Raw genomic sequence first — 21,978 nt, 5'->3', positions numbered from 1 at the left:
TTTCAAAATTGCCCTTCTGTGATTGGCTATATAACAGCGAGCCTCTCAGAGAGACTGTTGGAGCTGTATGCCGTTCACTCTAACTGATGGAATGAGGAAGTGGAACACGCTGACACACTAGCAGGTACGTGCTGTCACAAGACAAGCCGCGCAACCCATAGACTAGCAAACGAGTGCGTTTCTAAACATTGGCGCCCGTTCCTTCTTTTCTCACCTGCAGATACAGACAGGGAATAATAAAAGGGAACCGGTCCGCTCCAGGACCCTCCTTGAACAAAAATTTGGGAAGCGAACTAACGCCCAACTCCGAACATAAAATTGAAGAATCCATTTGATTCCCTCTGAGTCACGCATCCAGGTAGGAGATGATTGGTTATTTCTACCGTCACAATGAGCTGGCTAATAATTTCAAACAGCGCAATTTCTGACACAACTACTTTTGTCTTTTAGAAAACGCACAGACTCGAAAAATCCCTTTTAATACTCTGGATAAACCGAACTTACCTCAAGTCCCCTGAGGTACGTTTCTTTTTTAAGTTGTACATATGAGAAGGTATGAGTGGGCTGAGGAGAGCGATTTATAATGAGTGTCCACAATTATTTGTGTTTTCACTAATAGGTTGAGAAACAGGGGAAAGAATTCATTTGGCCCTGAAGAGAGTTTGCGAAGAAACCTGGCAAACTCGAAACGCGTAGGCGAACAGGATTACGTCCTAAGTTTGGAAATACGTTTTAAAAAAATACTTGGGAATTTATAGCCTTACAAACATTGTTTCCGAGAGGTTATTTTGTTTTCATGCAGATTCACTTAAAGGCTGCTCCTTGGGCAATAATTGCTTTTGGTTAGAAATATGTTTGCTTAATTGCGTTTGTTGATGTTTTTTGAAAATACAATTTGACATCTTTCCCTCACCCCGTTTATGATATATGCTCACTTTGTTGTAAACAAAAAACTTTTTTCTCACTGCCTTCATATTGTTTATGTCTGTAAATTCATGTTTTGTGTAGTTAAAATTACCTCAAATTTGGTTGGTTATTACGTTAATGACAGTGTGATTTCTCTGTACACGTAAAACTTTTTTCTACAAAATTTGAAAAATAAAAACGGCGCAAATAATCGCCTTGATAAACATATTAAGTTTTGTTTATCTGTTCACCCAAAACAGAATGGTGTAAAACACATTGAAGTGCGGGTTACCTTCTTTGTAACAAAGTATTTGGGCCCTTACCCCACTTCTGTCCGCATGGGCCAAACTCCCTTTTTTTCACATACGATATGCCTTTGAGCATTTTGGTGTTCGCTGTGCTGGGCAAGGATACTGACTGGGCTCGCGTCAGCAACAACCTCTGTATGAAGCTTTGGATTGAAGTAGACCATTTCAGCAGCACTTTCAATGGTTTGCTGGATCTTCTTGAAACTTCTCTCATATTCTTGTGACCACTTAAATGAAACATTTTTCTTTGTTAACTCCACTAATGGAAATCTGAAAATCAATGTCATCGCTATAATTGAATAGATTCACAACAGTCTGTATGACATGTCGAATGATATCTTGGAAGAGTTCTGCAGCCGATGACACACCAAAACGAAGTCTCTTGTATCGAAACAACCCAACATGTGTAGAAAAGGTTGTAATTTACCTGAAATCTATTTAGAATTTCAACTTATGATAACCTTTATTTAAATCCAGGCAATAAAAGACCTTTGCACCATTCAGTTGCGTTATCATTAACCCTGGCTGTAGTTCGCGTTGTAGCTCTACGCGTAGCTACGCAAAGTGCACTTTGCACTACGCGTAGCTACGCGAACTGCGTAGTGCACTGTGCAAAATGCTGTTCGCACTGATTGCACAGTGCCGGATGCTTGTCCGCACTGTGCAATCAGTGCAAACCACATCTTGCACAGTGCAATCGGTCGTTTTCTGCTGCTCGAGTAGATTTCTACTCGATCAGCAGCTTCATCAACGCGAACTGATAGTTTATCACCCAGGACCATCTCTCCTTCAGGAAGTAACTCAAGACCTGGCTTTTCGAGCAGTAGCAGCCCCCCCCCAGTGCCTTGAAACCCTAGCGGGTGAGTAGCACACTTTACAAATACTCTTGATTGATCGATAGCATATGCGACCACTCGCAATGAGAAACCTGACCTCCCCGCGTTGAGAATCTCGTGGGGAGGTTTTTTTTCCACGCTGGCGATTGGCAACTTGATGTTGCTGATCACAAACGAGGAAAAAGTGTCGCTTGGATGTCATTTTGCTCGCTCGCGGTCGCCAACTTGCCGTTGAGGACCGCGAGCAAGCAAAAAATGACTGCTGCATTACGCTACGCGTGTTTGCACTGTGCTATGTGCAATTCGCGTAGTGCAAAGTAGCACAAACTTCGCAAACTACGCAAGCGTAGCGTAGTACTTCGCCCATGGTTAGTTATCATGTCAGCAATGTGTGGACCTGAATGTCGTTCTCGTTCAATTGCTTTATTTGCTTGACATATGTCAACGCATATGTGTATAGCTCCTTCACTGTCCCTTTTGAGCACTACAACTATGGGAGAACCCCTTGGTGTTGGACCAGTTCAACGCTCAATAATGTCATGCTTAAGCAATGATTCAAGTTCTTTTCAACAGCATCTGGTAAAAGGAAAGCAATTTGTCTATGGCTCTGAGCAACTTAAATTTCATAGTCTTAAGTTTTCCCAAACTTTGAAATATCGAAGGGAATTTACTTACTATTTTGTGATGAGCTTTCATGTTGTACTTCACTGATATCAGTTCCATATCAGCAGCTGTACTGAAACTGAGCAGACAAGCACTTGACACTGTACCTTGAAGCACATGAAAGGGTGCTTGCACGTTCATTTTCTTCTGTTTCATTGTCACCATAAATGAACCTTGACTTACAGTGGGAGTCGATGCGCCAATGTGTAATCTTTGGTGTTAGATGGCCTAAGGCATGGCAATGGAAATATTTCATTGTATTTCTCTTCCGGCGATATATTTATCGATGTACCCCTGCCAATGATGATAGGTATCGAGCAACCATTTATTTTCAACTTAATCATCGGACAAAGTTTGTATGACTTTGATCCATTAGCATGTTGATTTTGCTTTGACTGACATTTTTCCTCACATACAGAGAGCCCGACATGCACATGTTAATCTGAGGTAAACTTCAACATGGCACAGCCATCTTCCTCACTTTCACTTGATATTGAGGCAAAAGAACTGTTTGACAATGATTTAGATGACAATCAACTTTGTTGAGTGTCAATTTGCCTCAATTGATGTCGCCGTTTGGCCCTGTGGGTGTGTGTCGAACGTTTCCTCTGGGATGGTATGGTGACCATCTAATCATCGCGGCTCAATGCACTTTTTCTTTCGCTTTACACACCAACACAAAATGGTTCTCTTTTCCACAGTCTTTACATATCTGTTCAATGGCGGAACATTTATCTTTGTGTGGAAATAAAAATCCACATCTAAAACATAACTTCTTTTTACATGTAGACATCACTTTGTGTCTTTCAGTCTTTTGCTTTGGCTTACTTTTTATACTCATGACTGATTGACTCTGGGCACCCCACCTCCATATCAGAAGCTTGTCTTTCAGCACACTCCCCTGCTCTGGCAGCCATTAATACTGGCTCCAGACTAAGAGTTTCTGCCAGCATTCGTCGTCTGAGTGAATCTGGCAAGTATCCATCAATAGCTTTGTCATCATTAAATTAATTGAACTTACAGTGTTTGATGAGTGTATTGAGTCACTCCACAAATTCATCAATTTTTGGGGGGATTCTTGACTGAAAATATATCTTTTGTAATCAATGTTTGGTATTGGATTAAACTTGAGATTTTGCATTTTTTTATCTGACGGTATGAGAGTTCTTCGTCAGTTTGCTTCATTTTCTTATTGAGTTCTTTCACACCATCACCAGCAAGATTTTTGAGATAATTGATAATCTTTTTGTTATTAGACTATTCAAGTCCATCAATGAAATCATCAAATGTCTCTATCCAGGCAGTCCATCTATCGCCATTGTTTTGCTTTTTGGCTGTATTGAAAGGTGATGGTGTGTCAGGAACGCAACAGTGTTGTAGACCAGTGTGGAACTTAATGTCACCACTGGTGGATTACTGTGGTTTGGTTTGGTAACTCATCTGTGAGAACTTGCGATGTGCTGGTCTCTGAATCACCTTTAATGATAGCTGGAAATGTGACTTTCTTTGCAGCCATCTGAACAATTTCATTATTCCGAAAGGTGCTCTTAGCTCTTTATTCTTCTAAGACATGTGAAGTTGTTCTGACCCCAGTCAGCAGTTTTGGTGGCTGTCCACTTCAGTTATAGACGGGTTAGTAAAAACGACCCCGGTCACTTCTCCCTGAGCCACTTCACCAAGTTCTGAGGTACAATGACTCTCTTTAATGGATTTGGTTAAGCCATTTACTTGTCTTCTAAATGTCAATTTGCATTTTCTGACACCTAGTTCATCTCTGCAAGGCACTGCTTCTGCTCGCAGCATTATTTGGCAAGTGCTGATTATCAGCAATTGCTCTTTGTAAACCTGGTTGAATACGCATTCAGCATTAGCACTCCATTATAATGTACAACTTTATCTTGTGTGGCAGCACGGTACTTTTATGTATGGCAACTGGCGCTCCTCTTTGACTCCAGTTGCATGAAGCACCAATTCCTTACTTCGCCTGCAACAAATCTGGGATACACAAGCAGTTTGCTCGGACCATGGCAAACTCTCTGGGAGAGCACATCATTCTTTGGGTTACTTCTCCACTATTTCATCGCTATGGTAGTATCTTACATGGTATGGGTACCCGTCAATAACTACACCAAACACTGAGCTAAGTATTACACGTCTTTATTCGTGTGTGTGTCTGCAAACTCAACATTCTAAAACAAGCTTTCCTTGCGTTCCAGTCTAACACCTATGTCACAGCTCTGGCGTCCATTCCGAGCCAAAAGGGTTCCGTCATAAAACTTGCACGACATTCCAAACAGCAGTTAAAAGTTTAGGAGTTACATCCAGGAGTTACGCTCCAACTACTCCATGACACCACATACCAATGTAGTGTCAAGTCTTCATGTGTTGCAACTTCAGCACACAGTATTCTCACTTCTTGGTTTTACAAAACATGTTCAGGATACCAATGCTGCTTTTCTATCCCTACTGGACTACACAAACTGGGTATACCAAGGAGCACCAACATATTTATTGTGCAGACTTCCAGAGATCCAAAACTCTGCTGCACAATTGCTATTACACTCATGCCCCCAGGACTACATCTCCCTAGCTCTAAAGGCTTTGTTGACATTGGCTTCCAGTTGTCAGGCTGATAGGCGTCACATTTCTGTGTATCACAGCCAAGGTCATTAAACCTGTTGATCCCTTCTTCTTGCAGAATACATTCCACATATTCCATCTTAGAAGGCATCTGAGACCTACAGCTAAAAGTCCAATTGATATTCCCAGACATCAAAGTCTTCACCGAACTAACAGAGTCTGGAACCACATGCACTTTTGCAAGATGGCTTTCGGAGAGCTTTCGACTCGAGACAGTTGGTCTCTTTGTTCTGTCTTCTGGCTAGATTCAACTTTGGCCCTAAGTTTATTAGCAAAGTACAACTGCTGTATACAGACTTGGCCCGAATGCGGGTGATTGGCTCTGCTTCTGGCAGGTTTCAGATATGTAGGGGGACTCGGCAAGGGTACCTTTTATCACCTCCACACTTTGGAACACGGCGACCCGGGAGAAGACTGATCATTAGTTTACACACAAGTACTTGAGAGCACTCGTGGAGTTATACGCTCCAAGAAGACGCCGATCACCACTTCCCGGGCCTACGGCAATCGGCAAGCCGCCGGAGGCGTAACCTCAACAATACGCTTTGTGCTGATTACAATACTGGGACACATACAGACAAAATCATTGATGTTGTGTCCAATCTGGAAATTCGCCTAGGATTACAATTCCCTTTTGGCACATTATCGAGGAATTGTCGTAATAGGTCAAGGGCCCTGCCGGGTCGGAATTATCACCGGTGAGCGACCTCCTTTCTTTCCATAACTTCGAATACAGCCCTGAGGAGTCGCGGAAACTCTTTTCTGAATGTGATGAAACACCTGTCGGCTGGCTGGTTCAGAAATCATTAAAAAGTGAACTGTAGTGACACTCTGCAAGAAAATTCTGTTTGTGTCTGTTGGCTTTGGTCAGATGTATTATGTGTCCACACTGACACGACTGTTCATAATTACAATGTTGTGTGCATAAGGTATTCCTGTTAATTCATGTTGTGTATGTTGGATTTCCTCTGACATACTTTTGAGCAGTTAGGGGGTATTTTTCGCTCGCCAGTTGCACCACAATATCAACTTTTGCTTGAATACCCATTGCGTCCAATATCACCCTGTAACTTAAAAACCCTTTCTCTTGCGACTACACCTCTACTCTTTAGTTTGCGGATTTAGCCTGTGGCTCAGTGGGTGAGGGATGATGCTCTGGCCCGGGGATTGGATGCCAAACGTTTCTGATCAAAATAGCATTATACGTGGACGATGTCCTCATATTTAGGGCTGAGCCTGAAGACTCAGGACCCCGTGTCCTCTAGATCCTGTATATTTTTGGTGCGTTCACATGGTTCAGCCTGAACAAAACCAAATCCATAATATATCTGATCAATTGCCCAACCCCATAGCAGGAGTGGTTCAGTGACATACAGAGGGCTTCGAATATCTTGGGGTTTACATGACGTCTAACTCACAGAGGGCATGGGAAAAGAACATCCAGCCCCAAATAACACACTTGCCCCAAAACACTGAGTACTGGTCTAAGCTCCATTTGTGTGTTAAGAGCCACTCTTCTATATTCAAGAAGATAGCCTTATCAAATCTACTCTACCAACTACAGCATTACCCCTTCACTCTACACCAAACCTTTTTAAAACATTGAAGGCAGGAATTACGGAGCGTCCTGTGGAATCATCAGACCCTTCGCAGTGCCCTCTATAAATGTTAGAAATAGACAATGGGGGCATAGTTAACCCGGGTATGACCTATTATCGAGCATCACATTTAATTATTATCAATGAATGTTGGTTTGGATGTCCGGATGATCTAGCCTTCGCTTCTACTATATGGTAATCCTAGAATGTACCCACTTTCACTAGACACCAGGGTGGTACTTAAGGTCAGGGAAGACCTGGCTTGGCAGTTCGGGATGGACTGTTCCCATGAGGCACAGGGCCAAGACTGATTTGCATATGGCTCGGTCTGAACTGGGGTGGTAAAGTGAGCTAAAGAACGATGATGGATCCAACCCAGATCTGTGACTGGAGGTGAGTGTCTGAAAGTTTACAGCACTCTGTCCAGCATCTCCTTGTGTTTGCTTTGTTCGACCTAAGTTGGCAGAGTGTGCCCAGAGGTGGGTCCCTTGCTCACTTTGCCACTGGATTCAAGCTAGCCTGGCTGATGAGGGGTGTCACCCCAAAACGAGTCCCAGGAAGCTTGTTTCTGGTCCACGGAAGACCTGGCTTGGCAGTTTGGGATGGACTGTTCCCATGAGGCACAAGGCCAAGAGAGATTTGCATATGGCTGGTTCTGAACTGGGGTGGCGAAGTAAGCTAAAGAACTATGATGGAGTCAACCTGGATCTGTGACTGGAGATGAGTGTCTGAAAAGTTTCAGCACTCTGTCTAGCATCTCCTTGTGTGTGCTTTGTTTGCCCTAAGTTGGCAGGGTATGCCCAGACGTGGGTTGCTTTCTCACTTTGCACTGGATTCAAGCTAGCATGGCTGATGAGGGGTGTTACCCCGAAACCGGTACCACGATGCATGTTTTCAGTTCAGGGAAGACCTGGCTTGGCAGTTCGGGCTGGACTGTTCCCATGAGGCACAGGGACAAGACTGATTTGCATATGTCTGGGTCTTAACTGGAGTGGCGAAGTGAGCTTAAGAATGATGATGTATTGAACCCAGATCTGTGACTGGGGTGAGTGTCTGAAAAGTTTCCGTCCATCATCTCTTTGTGTTTGCTTTGTTTGCCTTAAGCTGTCAGGGTATGCCCAGACATGGATCCTTGCTCACTTTGCCACTGGATTCAAGCTAGCCTGGCTGATGAGGCGTGTCACCCTGAAACTGGTCCCAGGATGCTTGTTTCCAGTCGAGGGAAGAACGGGCTTGGCAGTTCGGGCTGGACTGTTTCCATGAGGCACAAGGTCAAAACTGATTTGCATATGGCTGCTGGGTCTGAGCTGGGGTGGCGAAGTGAACTAAAGAACGATGATGGATTCAACCCAGATCTGTGACTGGGCGTGAGTGTCCGAAAAGTTTTAGCACTCCGTCCATCATCTCCTTCTGTTTGCTCAAGTCTGGTAAAACACTCACAGAGCTCTGGACTGATTGTGTGCCTAACCAGAGATCCCCCTTTGCCATGCAAGTTTGTTAAGCCAAGTATCAGCCCAGAAGGGTTTCTACAGATGGGATGTTATTGGCATCCCCAGGTTAGAGAATGTTACTAGAGGCACTACGCTCATGTCATTCACAGATCTCCAAGATAATTATTACATGCATGAGTCAATTCTTTCGCTACTCCGAATTTCGGCACACGCTGCTCCCATACATAGCTCTCCTCACTGAGCCTCCCTACTACAACCCCATTGAGGCCAAAATCCTGTTAGAGGATCTGACCACCCACAAAATTAAGAAGGTTTACTGAAGCCTCCTGGTCATCTCCAAAAACACATTTAACACTCAGAGAGTGGCATGGGTTGCAGACTTATACCCCTTAGTCGACGAAGGGAGGTGTTTGCATCACCCAGCCAAGCGGCGATAGCCTCACAATATCAACAGTTTCTACTTAAATACTTACATTGGGTATACGAACACGAGAACAGCTATGGAAAATGGGACTGGTAGCCTCTCTATTGCGTCTGTGTTGCGGAATGCATACAGGGACTTTTGTTCATACAGTGTGGGACTGTGGAATTCAGAGTCCTCTCTGGCTGGGGAGGCTGGCCTGTCTGGGCCAAATATTGCAGTGGAGCCTGCCAGGGGATCCCAAGTTTACCTTATTGCAGATCACTTCGGGTGGCAACAGTAATAGTTACCAGGCAGCCCTCATATGGATGGGGTTGGTTGTGGCCAAACAAGACATTGCCAGAGCATGGAAAGACATGAACCCCCAAGCTTAGAGAAATGGAAGGAGCATCTAGATAGGTGCATGAGTCTAGAAAATCCTGCTTATACCACGCGAGGCTGCCGCAGAAACGTCACAAAATATGGCAACATGGGCACAATATAGAAGAATCTCCCTTCCACAACCAGAGTCTAGACTCTCTTCCATCAATGAAGAAATCTAGACATTTGGGGACAAATAGACTCCATGAGTTTGGGGAGGGAGGAAGGGTAAGAACCGGGATTAATATGGCTAAATTTTCTAAGTATATGGGGGGCCGTTATGAGGAGAGGATGGGTGGATGCTTGCAGGTATCAAATTTCATGCAGATAGACCTACTAGATTTCAGGATACATATTTTCAGCTTTTTGTCTACTTGTATTAAAATATGTATTTGCTCCCTGAACAAGCTGTATCATGTACAGTATCTAAGATTATCCAAATTATTTAATGATTATAAAATAAATACCCTTCCTTATCCACATACAAGCATCATGTAAGTTCCCTACGGTGGACTTCAAAACTACCCTGCAATCACTTTGTATGGGCACTACCAAAGCCTGTTGCCACCCACCAAGACTTCTGACTGGATATGCCTCTTTGCAACATCTAGGCACTAAATAAGAGCCCCTGTCACTGCCTGCAAACTTGGACTGTTAGCATAGTCACTAGCCAAGACCCAAGTCAATCAATCAATCAATCAATCAAAGCATTTATATAGCGCACTACTCACCCAGAGGGTCTCAAGGCGCTTCGGGAGGGGGGTCCGCTACTGCTCGAACAGCCAGGTCTTCAGTTGCTTCCCGAAGGCGAGGTGGTCCTGGGTCAGGCGGAGGTGGGTCGGGAGGGAGTTCCATGTCTTGGCGGCGAGGTAGGAGAAGGACCCTCCCCCTGTGGTGGCTCTTCGGATGTGGGGGACGTCGGCGAGGGCGTGGACGGTCGATCGAAGCTGGCGTTTGGGTGCGTAGAAGTTGAGGCGGCTGTTGAGGTAAAGTAAATCTTTCTAGAAAAATCAACTATCCATCCTTTCACTGAACTAGTACACACACTCATCCTTGGAAGGTATATATAGATCTTCCAAGACTGCAGTACATTTAACATGCAGTTTCAATGTTCAATGCAAGAACATTATTAAACTGAGGCATCCTTACCATCCTCATTCCCAATACAGGTACCACACTCCTGTCACTGAAATGCACAATCAACTTAAAACATTCAGGTTTGTGGCTCCTCGTTGCCTTTAATTAAAACCTACTACATGCGCAGAAGAAGCGACAGCTACTATTGAAAGATCAATCAACTTTTGCACCTCCTTAGCACCCACAAACAACTTCACATAATTCAACATTATGGAGACAAACTTAAAAGCCATAGAACACTAGTTGTTGGGGCTATTTCACAGCCTAAAGAGCTGATAGAGCCCACAGACTACTAACCATTTTATCACCACTCAGAGAAGCTTTCAACATGGGAGGCTAGAGCTTATGGTAGACCTCAAGGATTTCTTATCCACTTCTGTTAGAAGGTCACCTCACGTGGAATCATCGTCCAAGAAAGAAGACGCACCCTTCAAGGAAACTGTTTACTAATAACCTTGATACCTACCTTCAATCTCTCAACAACTAACCAGTCAATCCTACCCAGCAGATGCTACCCAGTATTGAATAAATGAATGAGTATGCCAAGCAAGCTACATCAGATGGCGTGGATGTAAGGTACGTATGAATGTATTTTATTGTCTCGCCCTCTTCTCAACACAATCATGCCAAAGCAGAGCAACCATCCATGCTCTTTCCAGGTTCCCCTGTCAGAAAGCACTAACCTAGCAGTCAAGATCCGACAAGAGTGATGTATCTGGCCACACCTTTCTGAATCCATTGCCAACCACACGCAGAATAATATGTTGATTAGAAGTAGACTAGGGCCAAGGGGAATGAGAAGGGGCAAGAGAGGAAATAGAAACACTAGCTATTGCCATTCTGACTTCTCAATCAGCTGAGTACTGATGTGAAAGTCCAGAAACATTGATATGTACAGAAAAGAAAATGTCTTTAATATGTTATAAATCTTGCAACAGTGTCTAGCTTCTAATATTGCAAATTACATACAATTAAAACATCTCTGTGTTTCCAACTCTCTAAAGCTTGGTGAAACTCGGAGTCTTTCAAGACTTAAGACACAATTATTATATAAGGGTACTTTGGTGCAGAATAATAGATGTTTGTTATTACCCAACTCAATGGTACTCATTTTATCGACCTGAGAAGTTTGGAAGACTGAGTGGACCTGACGGGATTTGAACCTGTAACGATGAAATCAAACACAGACCCCTCCAGTGGAGGAATTAGCCCAATAAGTCACCACACCCAGCTACCGATCCGACAAGCAACGAATGCAGTACAAATGACAGATAACATAATATGATATAATGTAACAAGTTCTCGTTTTAATCGGAAAGCTATTTTTTCTACAGAACCCAACCCCATACCAAATGTTTCGACAAGCATGCCAATATAAAATACCGCAAGCTGTCTACCAAAAAAAGGTTTGAAGGTTTCTTTTTTTCTTCAGGAGGCGTCTCTACTCCCTTGATACTCCCGGTCCGACCATACGCCCCTACTGTACAGGAAAGTGTTACCTTTTTCCCACTGGGCTGGTACTCATCTCTTGACCGTGATACCTGGGCTTGAGCCATCACACACAAACATGAACCGGCGCTGCAAGTTTCACGTTTAACTTTCTAACACCGCCGGAGCGCCTCATGTTGTTCCCCACTGATTCCAGGTGCTTGTGCGTGCACCAGAATGAACACACTGGGCCTTATTTATGAAGGACTTGCGCCACCGGTGCGTCACTTTTAAAATGGGAAAAAGTGACGTACCAGTGGTGCAAGGCCTTCATAAATGAGGCCACTATGTAGAAGATTCCAAAGTTTAAAAAAATAAAGTCCAATGTGCAGTACATACTATAAGCATCGAAATACGTGTGCTGTATTACACTTGCCGTTCTTCATATAGGGCTTATTTACTGAAGTGTGAAGAAGTGACTCAAAGCGCATAAAGTCCACTTGTTTTCCTTGCCTGCTGCACCACCAAGTTTACATTCACGTCCATCGCGTCGAAAAAAAGAAAACACCGCAGTTTAGCGCGCGCATTCACTAAAATATTAGAGAATGGAAACGTTTACGTGTGTGGGGTGGTGAAGGGAAGTGGTGAGGAAAGGAGCTGCCTCCACCACTCCCCAGCCTCACTGCACCACCTGGAAGCCTCTATTCCCTCTGTATCCAGCTCTGAGCAGGGGAGAGACACTGGGGAACGGCGGTCAGGTAAAACTATTTTGTTTACTGTGTGCACGGAAGCATAGGGTCATGCTTTTAAACTTTACTGAGAGAAAGAGCCGTCCAGAAGCCTGTGGTTCAGCACCCAGTATGGCCGCAAAGAGAGGAGTTTTGCGAGGGGAGCACAAAACCCTATCAGACCCTAAAAGCAAGTATTGAACAGAGTAGCTTGACGGGGGCTGGGGGTAGGGCAAAAACATATCAAACCTCCGTAAGCAAGTATAAATAAATACAAAAAACGGCACGGCTGCATACAGAGGAGCTTGACAGGGCGGGTGTGGAGCAGAGCTCCATGTACAAGAAGCGGCCGCCATTGTCTCACGAGTGCTGTGTGGCTGAGCGGCAAATGCAAGAAACGGCCGTCAATGTCCTGCATACATTAGTCATGTCAGAAAATAGTGCTCACCGACCTTATAACACCACAAGTAAAAAGTCCAGTCGTTATGGGCGGTAACTAAAGGAGACAAGGCGGTAACAAGGAGGGACTAACAAGCCTCATATTGAATCGGAAACCAGCGTTTACCAAGGACAATGACACCAATCAATGAAAAATATGGGCGGAGAGTGGGCGAGGCTTCCACGGCATACAGTACTACAGCATGTCTCGCAGAGCGAGTAGTGCAGGCGCGCTGCCGCTAGGCTTGACCTAAAAATGTGACACCAGGTTGGGAAATGCTAAACAAAGGGCACAGAATCAAGGTGCTGTAAAACAAGAGAAATTGGATGAGATGATGAAAGATCTATCCCAGCCGCAAAGTGACTAGTAGTTAGGGAGATGTCAAAAATGGAAAAACCAATGTCACACACAAACACTCAGAGAAGAATCACAGAGTCATACTGTGAACAGTTTGAGGCGCACAAGGCAGTCTGTGCAGTGATTTGCTAGGTCACCAAAAATAAAAAGACAGCAGCACTATTGGCAAATGACTTGAGGGGAGCTGCAATAAACAAACATTGAGCCTCATGTGTGCCTCCCCACTAGGTTAACCCAGAACACAGTTATCAATCACATAACTTATGTTGGTAGGACACAAGATCCAGTCCCCATACAGCATTGTCATTGGGACATGGGTACAACCCTCGCCCCATTAAACAACGTCACTAAAGTCTACATGGGCCAGAAGGCTGTTTAATTTCTTCTCCCCATGACCACATCAAATTTCTATGTTGGCTAAACCCACGATTGCAGAAATCACACCAAAAACATAAAACGACTAGAAGCCTGGAAAGTGCTGAACGTGGCGCTATAGAAAAACGCATATTCGAAACATGAAAACACTCTTTGAATTCAGGACAGTAGATTCTTATCAGCATGAGAGAGGAGTCTTTTGTTTAGCAGTAGCGCTGCCCAATATCCTTGCAAGTCAATGCCTGCGGTGTTCTTTCGTCTCTGATTCTCACCCCTTGGTTAGTGGTAAATCCTCTAGTAAGCAGCATTAAGCTGTGGCGCTGCCATTACCGCTTTGTCTGCTTTCCTCGTCACAGTATGTACCTATGCAAAGGTGAATCTTCATCCCGAAACAAACAGCAGTGTTTATGCACAAGGAAGGAGTGTTGTTTGCTGTTCCCTCAATCCACTATGCTGGATCTTTTCCTTCTGTCCCTTACATGGGCCACCACTCCCTTTATCCATAATCCTCTCTCCAATACCAGATCCTCCTTCATCAATGCCAGGCCTATCCTGGACACCTGACATAGAAGGAAGGGAAGGGAGAGGAGTTGGGGACCAGGACTGTGATGAGCAAAACTTGGACTTTTGGTAACGGAGATTACTTATTGGTAACATTAGTAAAACATTACTTGTGTTAAACCCAATGGAGAATTATGTGACTGTAAGGTTAAAATCCTGTATTCCTTTGCCAACTTTTAAACAGGGGTGGTTAAAAATCTCCAAGTCACGAGGTGGTGAACAATGAGAACTGAGTCCCCAAACTGGACATTATCCCCAGCGATTGCGAGCAGCCCGGTGGCAGTGGGCTAGCAAGCAGGAGCTGTGGGCTGCGATTGTGTATTTTAGCTATCTTTTAGCGCGTTGTCACGCTGATGAAAAGCGCTGACACGCGTTCGTTTTTAAATTGCTTTTCTGTGTCTAACCTGCACTGAAATTTAACAGGTACCTTCTAACCCTCACTTTGCCTTCCAGGGACACAGCGGGGCTGGCTGGCAGCTTTTTCCATCTTAGGCGCCCAGCGGTAGTGGCCGCCATCTTGGATTGGGCCGGTTCGCCCGACCCCACCCACGCCACTCCCCCCACGCTGCTCCTCTATTTAAACGTCCCCCATGTGTCAGCGCAGCGAACGAGCGCAGCGGGCGCGCCGTAGGCTCGCCGGAGTCAAGCCAGAGTCCTGCCCGTCTGCGCCCGTCCGCGGCAGGCCGGGGCTAGGGGCACCCCCCCTTGCCCATTACCCTTTATATTCATCCTCCCTCCTTCTCTCGCTATGGTCTCCTGGTACCGTCAGCCCGTCCACATCCGCACTACTGGCTCAGCTAGGTCTACTATGCCATCCTCCCTTCTCACCCCCTTCCATCATCCCTGTCTGCCCTCCCCCCCCTCCGTCCGTTTCATGTACTCCGGCCTTTAACACCACGGCCACGTTACTAAACACCCGGTCTGCTGTTAGCCATCAGTACGAACTATACGATTATATCGACACTCATAAACCAGATCTCCTGTTTTTAACGGAGACCTGGTTTAAGGCTGACTCCCTGCCCAACGTTTTAGCCGCACTTCCCCCTGGCTACTCGGCTCTTCGAGCAGACCGGCCAGAGGGCAGGAGAGGCGGTGGAGTGGCCCTGATAGCCCGCACTGACCTTCAGTTTCAGACTCTTCCCTCCCCCCCCATCCCCGAAGTGGACTACCTGGTCATCCGCTCCAACTCCCAATCCTCCCCTTTAACCTCTGTTCTAATCTATCGTCCCCCTCATCCCTCTCCCACTTTTGTCTCTAACCTCCAGGACATACTGGCAACGCTGGTAGTGAATAACTCTTCAGTGCTAGTCCTAGGTGACCTAAACTTCTGGCCTAATGACCCTGCCGAGAGTCCCTTGTCCAAAGATTTCACCGATCTTATGCTTAGTCTTAATTTCACCCCTCACATCCACAGCCCCACCCACGTTCAAGGCCATTCACTCGATCAGGTTTGGACCTTGAACATCCCTACTACTCCCCCCACCATTTCCCCTTGTCCCTGGTCTGATCATTTTTTAATTTCATTTTCCCTTGCCTTAGCCCCCATTATCAAGCCTCCACTCCCTAAGAACACCTGGGCCAGAAAATGGGGCAAAGTCGATTTGCCATCCTTCTGCTCTTCGCTAGCCAGCACCAGCCCTGACCTCTCAGGCCTCGCCGCCCCTGTCCAACTGGACACCATTAACAACTGGTTGACCCATGCGGGCGACGCCTTCGCCCCCCTTAGGCGTATTACGGTCAAGCGAGCCCACGCCGCCAACCGGTGGTTCACTCCCACTCTTAAGGAGAAAAAGCTGGCCGCACGTAGGGCAGAACGAGCATGGAGAAAAGCATACTGTCCCTCTCTAAAAACCATCTATCTCTCTGTGCTCAAGGAATATAAGCAGAGCATCCTTGATGCCAAGACCTTATTCTATTCCAATAGAATATTGTCAGCAGAGTCACAGTCGAAGGAAATTTTCGCCACAGTGCACGAGCTCGCGTCATTCAACAGAGTCTCGGCCTCTATTCCACCCTCTCAATCTCTCTGTGACTCGCTTAACGACTTCTTTGTGGACAAGGTGATAAAGATTAAGGCCAACATCCCTCCCCCATCCCCTACTTTCACCAATCCTCCCCCCCCCCCCGCTTCCTCCAAACTCACCTCCATCCCCCCCTTGACCACAGCCACGCTTCTCCCCCTGCTTCACAGGGTGAAATCAGGTTCCCCCCTAGATTTCGCCCCCGCCCACATCTTGAGAGAAATCTTTCTAACATGCCCATCCCCACCCCTCACACTTCTAAATGATTCTCTCAGTAATGGAGTGGTACCCGCCCCCCACAAATTTGCAGCCGTTATTCCCATTCTAAAAAAGGCTGGTGCGGACCCTTCATCCCCTTCCAACTATCGTCCTATCTCCCTCCTTCCCTACCTGGGAAAGGTTCTAGAAACCCACGTCACCGCCACTCTGAGCTCCCACGTGGAAATCAACCACTGCCTTTCCCCTCGGCAGGCGGGCTTTCGCCCCCTCCATTCCACGGAAAAGGTAGTGGTCTAAGTTATGGACAGCCTACGCGAGGGCATCAACACCAATCTCCCTCAGGCCCTCATTCTTTTAGATCTGTCCGCCGCTTTTGACACGGTGGACCATTCCACCTTACTTACCCGTGTCAAGGCGGCGGGCATAGAGGGTCTAGCCTTCGCTTGGCTTGAGTCCTTTCTAAGCGGCAGAGCTCAGGCAGTCCATCTTACCGGTTTCACTGCGGCCTCCCACAAGGTGACGTGTGGGGTCCCCCAGGGTTCCTCACTCTCCCCCCTTTTGTTTAACTTATACATTTTCCCCCTCATTTTTATGTTACAGCAGCTCGAGGTCACGGTGTACAACTACGCCGATGACCTCCAGCTTATTTTCAACCTTTCTCATTCCCCTTCATCCTTCCAGAATGTCCAATCTGTCATGCTGTTCATTCAGGATTGGATGAACTGCAACCACCTCAAACTCAATCCGGACAAGACCGAACTAGTCTTGACCGGAGGTGGTTGCAGTCCTTGGTCCCCTTCTCACTGGCCCTCCCCACTCGGTGCTCCCCCACTCCCGGTCCCCAAAGTCAAAACCCTTGGTATCTTCCTCAATCCCTCACTTTCTGTTCACTCACAGGTTAGTTCTGTTGTCTCCTCTTGTTTCTTCTCCCTCAGAACCATCAGGAAGATCTCTCGGTTCTTTTCACTCCCCGCCCTAAAGATCATAGTGCTGGCGATGGTGTTGTCGCGCCTCGACTACGGCAACATCATTTACAATGGCGCGCCTGCCTACGCCATTCACCGGCTGCAACTAGTGCAGAACCAGGCGGCCCGACTTATCTATGGCCTGCCTAAATATCATCGGGCCACTCCTTTACTGCAGGCACTGCACTGGCTGCCGGTGAAAGAGCGGGCCCTGTTCAAGCTCGGGTGCCTCACCTTTCAGGCTAGAATGGGCACTGCACCAGAGTTCATCTGCTCGGCTATCAAGCCTTACACCCCAGGGAGAGTGCTTCGCTCCTCCCACCTGGCCCTCTTAACTGTCCCCCGATTCAAAAAGAAAAAGGCTGGCGGCACCAAGTTTTCTGTTCTGGCCCCTGTGTTTTGGAACTCCCTGCCCGCGGCACTCCGCACAACACCCTCTTACACTGAATTTAGGAAAAACCTCAAAACCTTCCTTTTTTCTCGTGCTTTTGCTGCCTAACTCTCCTCGTTTGCCATCCCCTCGCAATCTGAAGCGCCATGAAACCGCATGGTATAAGTGCGCTATATAAATGTTTTTAAATTCAAATTCAAAAATTATTATAAATATGACATTTTCAACTTTTGGTTAGAAAAGTGTGGCAACGAAATTGGAGTAACTACAACCATGTAACTGTGATGTCCTGTTTTTATGGTTGGGGAGCAACCCTCAGCTATCATGGGGGCACATTATCAAGAACTGCATTAAAAATTATCGCTAGTTTAGCGGCAGAAAACTGCAGCTAAAGCGGCGATAATGGGTTTGATAATATGCCCTTGAGAATTCCAATAGAAGTCCATGTTCTGGTGTGAACATGGGCTTCTATTGGAATTCTCCAGGGCTTAATATAAAAGCCCATTATCGCCGCTTTAGCTGCAGTTTTTTGCCCCTAAACCGGCGATAATTTTAACGCGGTCCTTGATTATATGCCCCATGGTTTGTACAGGGTCCATTTATGTCCAGAGGTTAGCAATGTTTTTTCCTGTACGTTGACTTAGGTTGGCATCAGACATCTTTAGTTTTCCCTTCGGAAGCCCTGATGTTAAGAGTGCTTAGAAATGAGAGACATGCAGTATAAAGTACGATTGTTATTATAATGTCTGGTGTGGAATCTCTTTGCTTTCTGCTTTATGCAGCCTTGCCCAAAAAAATGACGTTAAAATTGACCTGGAAGAGTAAATGCATGTGATGAAGCAATATGGTAACGTTATTTCAATAGAGGCTGATAAGAACAAGGGACATCACAAACAAAGGTAACATTAAGTTTGATTCTGAGTTTCAGGTGATGCCTACAACACATTGACTGACACTAAGGCCCTGATTAGGATAGCGGGTGGTCAGACCGCCGCCTGCTATCTTGGCAAGCTGGCGGCTGCAAAGTACTTCTTTACACAGTGGCTTGTACTGCAGCCCAGGAAAATGGCAGCTGCACAAGCCTGCGCGTAAAGGAGCACTTCCTGCACATCCATGCACTGTGTGTCACGCACCATGTATTGCTTGGCACACAGTACATGGAGTTGCCTGGGGGCACCACATGTGCACGATGGATACGCCCTGTAATATAAACCCAGACAATTCAGTGTGCGAGCGTGATTATATACATTGTCATTAAGCCCTGTTCTTGACAGCCTTTTCACAGGGGTCTTTCCCACATGAAAAGGCTTTCAGAAAGGGATATCTTAACCCCAAAGGCGGTGCTTGCCTCGACATCGCCTCCATTTAGGATTACATTCAAACTGCCGCCCCAATGGGATCACTGATCCTGTCAGAAGTGGTGGTCTTCCCCCAACCTCCTAGGGTCTGACCACCAGGATTGTAATTTGGCGGTCCACCCAAAGGGTTGTCGGACCAAAACCGACGGCCTGTCAGTGTGCGGTCCGACCGGCATCAAAATCAGCCCCTGAATTTGAGAGTGATATTTAGAATCGACCACTAGGCAGCCCTTTTTTTTAAAAAGGAAAGTTTTTTTTCCAACATCATTGTTTTTTGCTGGTCATGTCAGCACTGGGCCACCAATGGGGATGCAGCATGCATCAGAACATGCTAATTGGCAAAATGTCTCATTATTAGACCTGGGCGGTGAACTCCGCTCTGTTCGCGGAGATTACAGAGTTTTCCACACTACACGGAGCATGTGGAGTTCTGAAAAACTCAGCTCCGCATTATAGAGCACAGTTTTTTCCTCACTCACCAACGTCAAGTTGGTGAGTGCGAACCAGGAAAATCCACCTCCCAGCAAGATTTCTCAATGCTGGCAATCGGATTTCTCAACATGTGGTTGCGATAGTCGCGACCGCTCGCATTGAGAAACCTTCCGCTCATGTTGAGAAAGCTGTGGCTTGAGTAGAAAATCTACTCGAGGAGTAGAAAAGAAGCAGCGCCCTCTTGAGCTATGCATGGTACAGTTCGCGCTTATTTTACAGCGCGGGACAAACACCCAGTGCTGAAAATCAACGCTAACCGTGTGACCAAATGTACTCCGCCACTTGCGGAACTCCACGTAGTGTGGCAGAGTTTTTTGGTCACTTCACAGAGTTCCACGTAGCAGAACTCTGCCCAGCCTAACTCATTATGCATGTATAGTAGGTCACTGCCATTGTGATGGTTTGGGAAAATGGCTCCTGAACGTTGATATTTTGTTCCAGAGACTGATACCATATTATTGGCTACTTTCAAAGTGCAATTGCTATAGAGTGATTACTAATTAAATTGGTATGGATTGGCTTGGCAAACAGTGGAGGTCTAGTTACTATAATCTGGCTCTGTGTTTTGTTTGCAGCAACAGACGTTCTTTGGTCATCTCCGCTCCCATGAGCCCTTCAGGTATCTCCATTTCAGCCCCGGAGCACAGCTTGAATCCAACTTCTGAGCTGGATCTTGCAGCTGCAACATGCAGTGAAAACCATTCTATATCAACCAATGAAGAAGCTGTGTCAACATCGTCTGAAATCAGTGAAACCCAGGATTCAGATTCTGCTGAAGGTGCAAGTAGTACAGCAATCAGCCCATCCCAATCATTAGAAGAGCAAGTTGATGACCCATTACAAAAGCAACTTGATACACCTTTTAACCCATCAGAACGAATTACAGTACCAACCAGATCAACAGATGAAGACTATGAATCCTGCCTAGCGATGAAAGATAAAGCATTTTCAGAACCATCAGGAGCAGAAGTCCAAGAATACTCTGAAGCTTCCCTAAAACAAGTCATGGGACATACAGGAAAAGAAGAGGAGGCTGAATCAAGTTTACACATATTCCATAGTGCGACGTTGCCCTCGCAACCATTAGAAGACAAAGAGCTGTCAACAAATTCAGAAGGTCAAAAACCATCATCTGAGATCTCAGAAAAAGCTAAAGTACCTCCTGAATCAAATGAAGAACGAATCCTTAAATCCGCTTGGCTGTCAGACGGACAACCAGAAGCACCTTCAAAATCATCTGGGCAACAAGTTGCAGAATCCTCCAGATCAACATTTTCTCCACCAGCTGAAGATCAGGAAAAACCTTCTAAACTAGCTGTAAAACTACCTAAAGCAGAATCTGACTCAGGAAAAGGACATGACATTAAACACTGCCAGGTGTTAAAAGAAAATAACGAAAGACTTCTGGAACCTTCACAAATTTCATTAGAAGGCATCAAACTCTCTCAGGAATCTGAAGAATATGGCAAAGGTCTTTCAACACCACCAGAAGAAACTGTGGCTGTGCATGCTGAATTACCCGAACCCCGAATCAAGGAAGCCTTTCCACCATCTGAAGGACAAATATCTCAAGAAAGTCCAGCACCTAAAGAGACATCAGTTGACAAAAATGTCTCTCCAGAACCTTCTCTTCCAGAAGCTGTCTATGAGGATCTAAGTAAACAGGCAGATTGTTCCTCGCCATCTAAAGATATCATCTGCCAAGAAAAGAGCACCTCTTTGTTGAAGAAAGAGACCTGTACGAACCAAACTCTCGTTGCTTCAGATCAAGTGTCATCACACCCAGTGCACTCAGGCATGCATCTTTCAGCTGAAACCCTGAGAAAGGAAGAAAACCTTGAGTTGGAAGGGGGGTGTTCTGTGCAGGAAAACAACCAGGAAGAGACATTGAACAGCAATAAGAATGAAAAGAAAATACATGAAATAAACTAGCCAACATCTGAACAGGTATAATAATATAACATGTATCTTATTGTATACTAAACCAAAAATGTAGGGTAGGAAATGAAAATACCCGGTTTAAAAAATATTCTTTTGGAAGTGGCTTTGATCATTTGCTCAGATTAATCCATATATAGATTGCTAAAATGCTTTGGAGAACTTTACATGTACCGCACATAGAAGAAATTCGTCCATCCATCCATCTTTACTCATTGCTCTATTCAGCATTAAGTAAATCTAGTTAACAATATGCTAAACTTTAGCAATCCCTAGCTGATTGAGTTATGCTTCTTAAGGGCTGCCATGCTGTCAACATCTATAATACAGAATGTCAACCATTCCAAACACCCCTTGCAAAAACAAACTTAATGCAGAACTAACTG

General features: G+C 45.6%; 1 protein-coding gene across 2 annotated transcripts in view; it reads left to right on the top strand.

Moving 5' to 3' along the window:
• The window catches only part of BIN2 (bridging integrator 2), a 420,497-nt gene extending 398,896 nt beyond the window's left edge, over positions 1-21,601 (top strand). For both annotated transcript variants that reach the window (XM_086965898.1, XM_086965889.1), the window contains one exon: positions 20,230-21,601. In XM_086965898.1, the coding sequence (XP_086822024.1) occupies positions 20,230-21,586 (1,357 nt within the window). In that variant the 3' untranslated portion in view covers positions 21,587-21,601. The remainder of the gene's footprint in view (positions 1-20,229) is intronic.
• The last annotated feature ends 377 nt before the right edge of the window (positions 21,602-21,978 follow it).

Source organism: Lissotriton vulgaris, chromosome 1_1 (assembly GCF_964263255.1).
Source record: "Lissotriton vulgaris chromosome 1_1, aLisVul1.2, whole genome shotgun sequence".
Classification (NCBI taxonomy): domain Eukaryota; kingdom Metazoa; phylum Chordata; class Amphibia; order Caudata; family Salamandridae; genus Lissotriton; species Lissotriton vulgaris.
The sequence above is the reverse complement of the archived record's forward strand: the minus strand, read 5'-3'. Positions and strand labels throughout refer to the sequence as shown.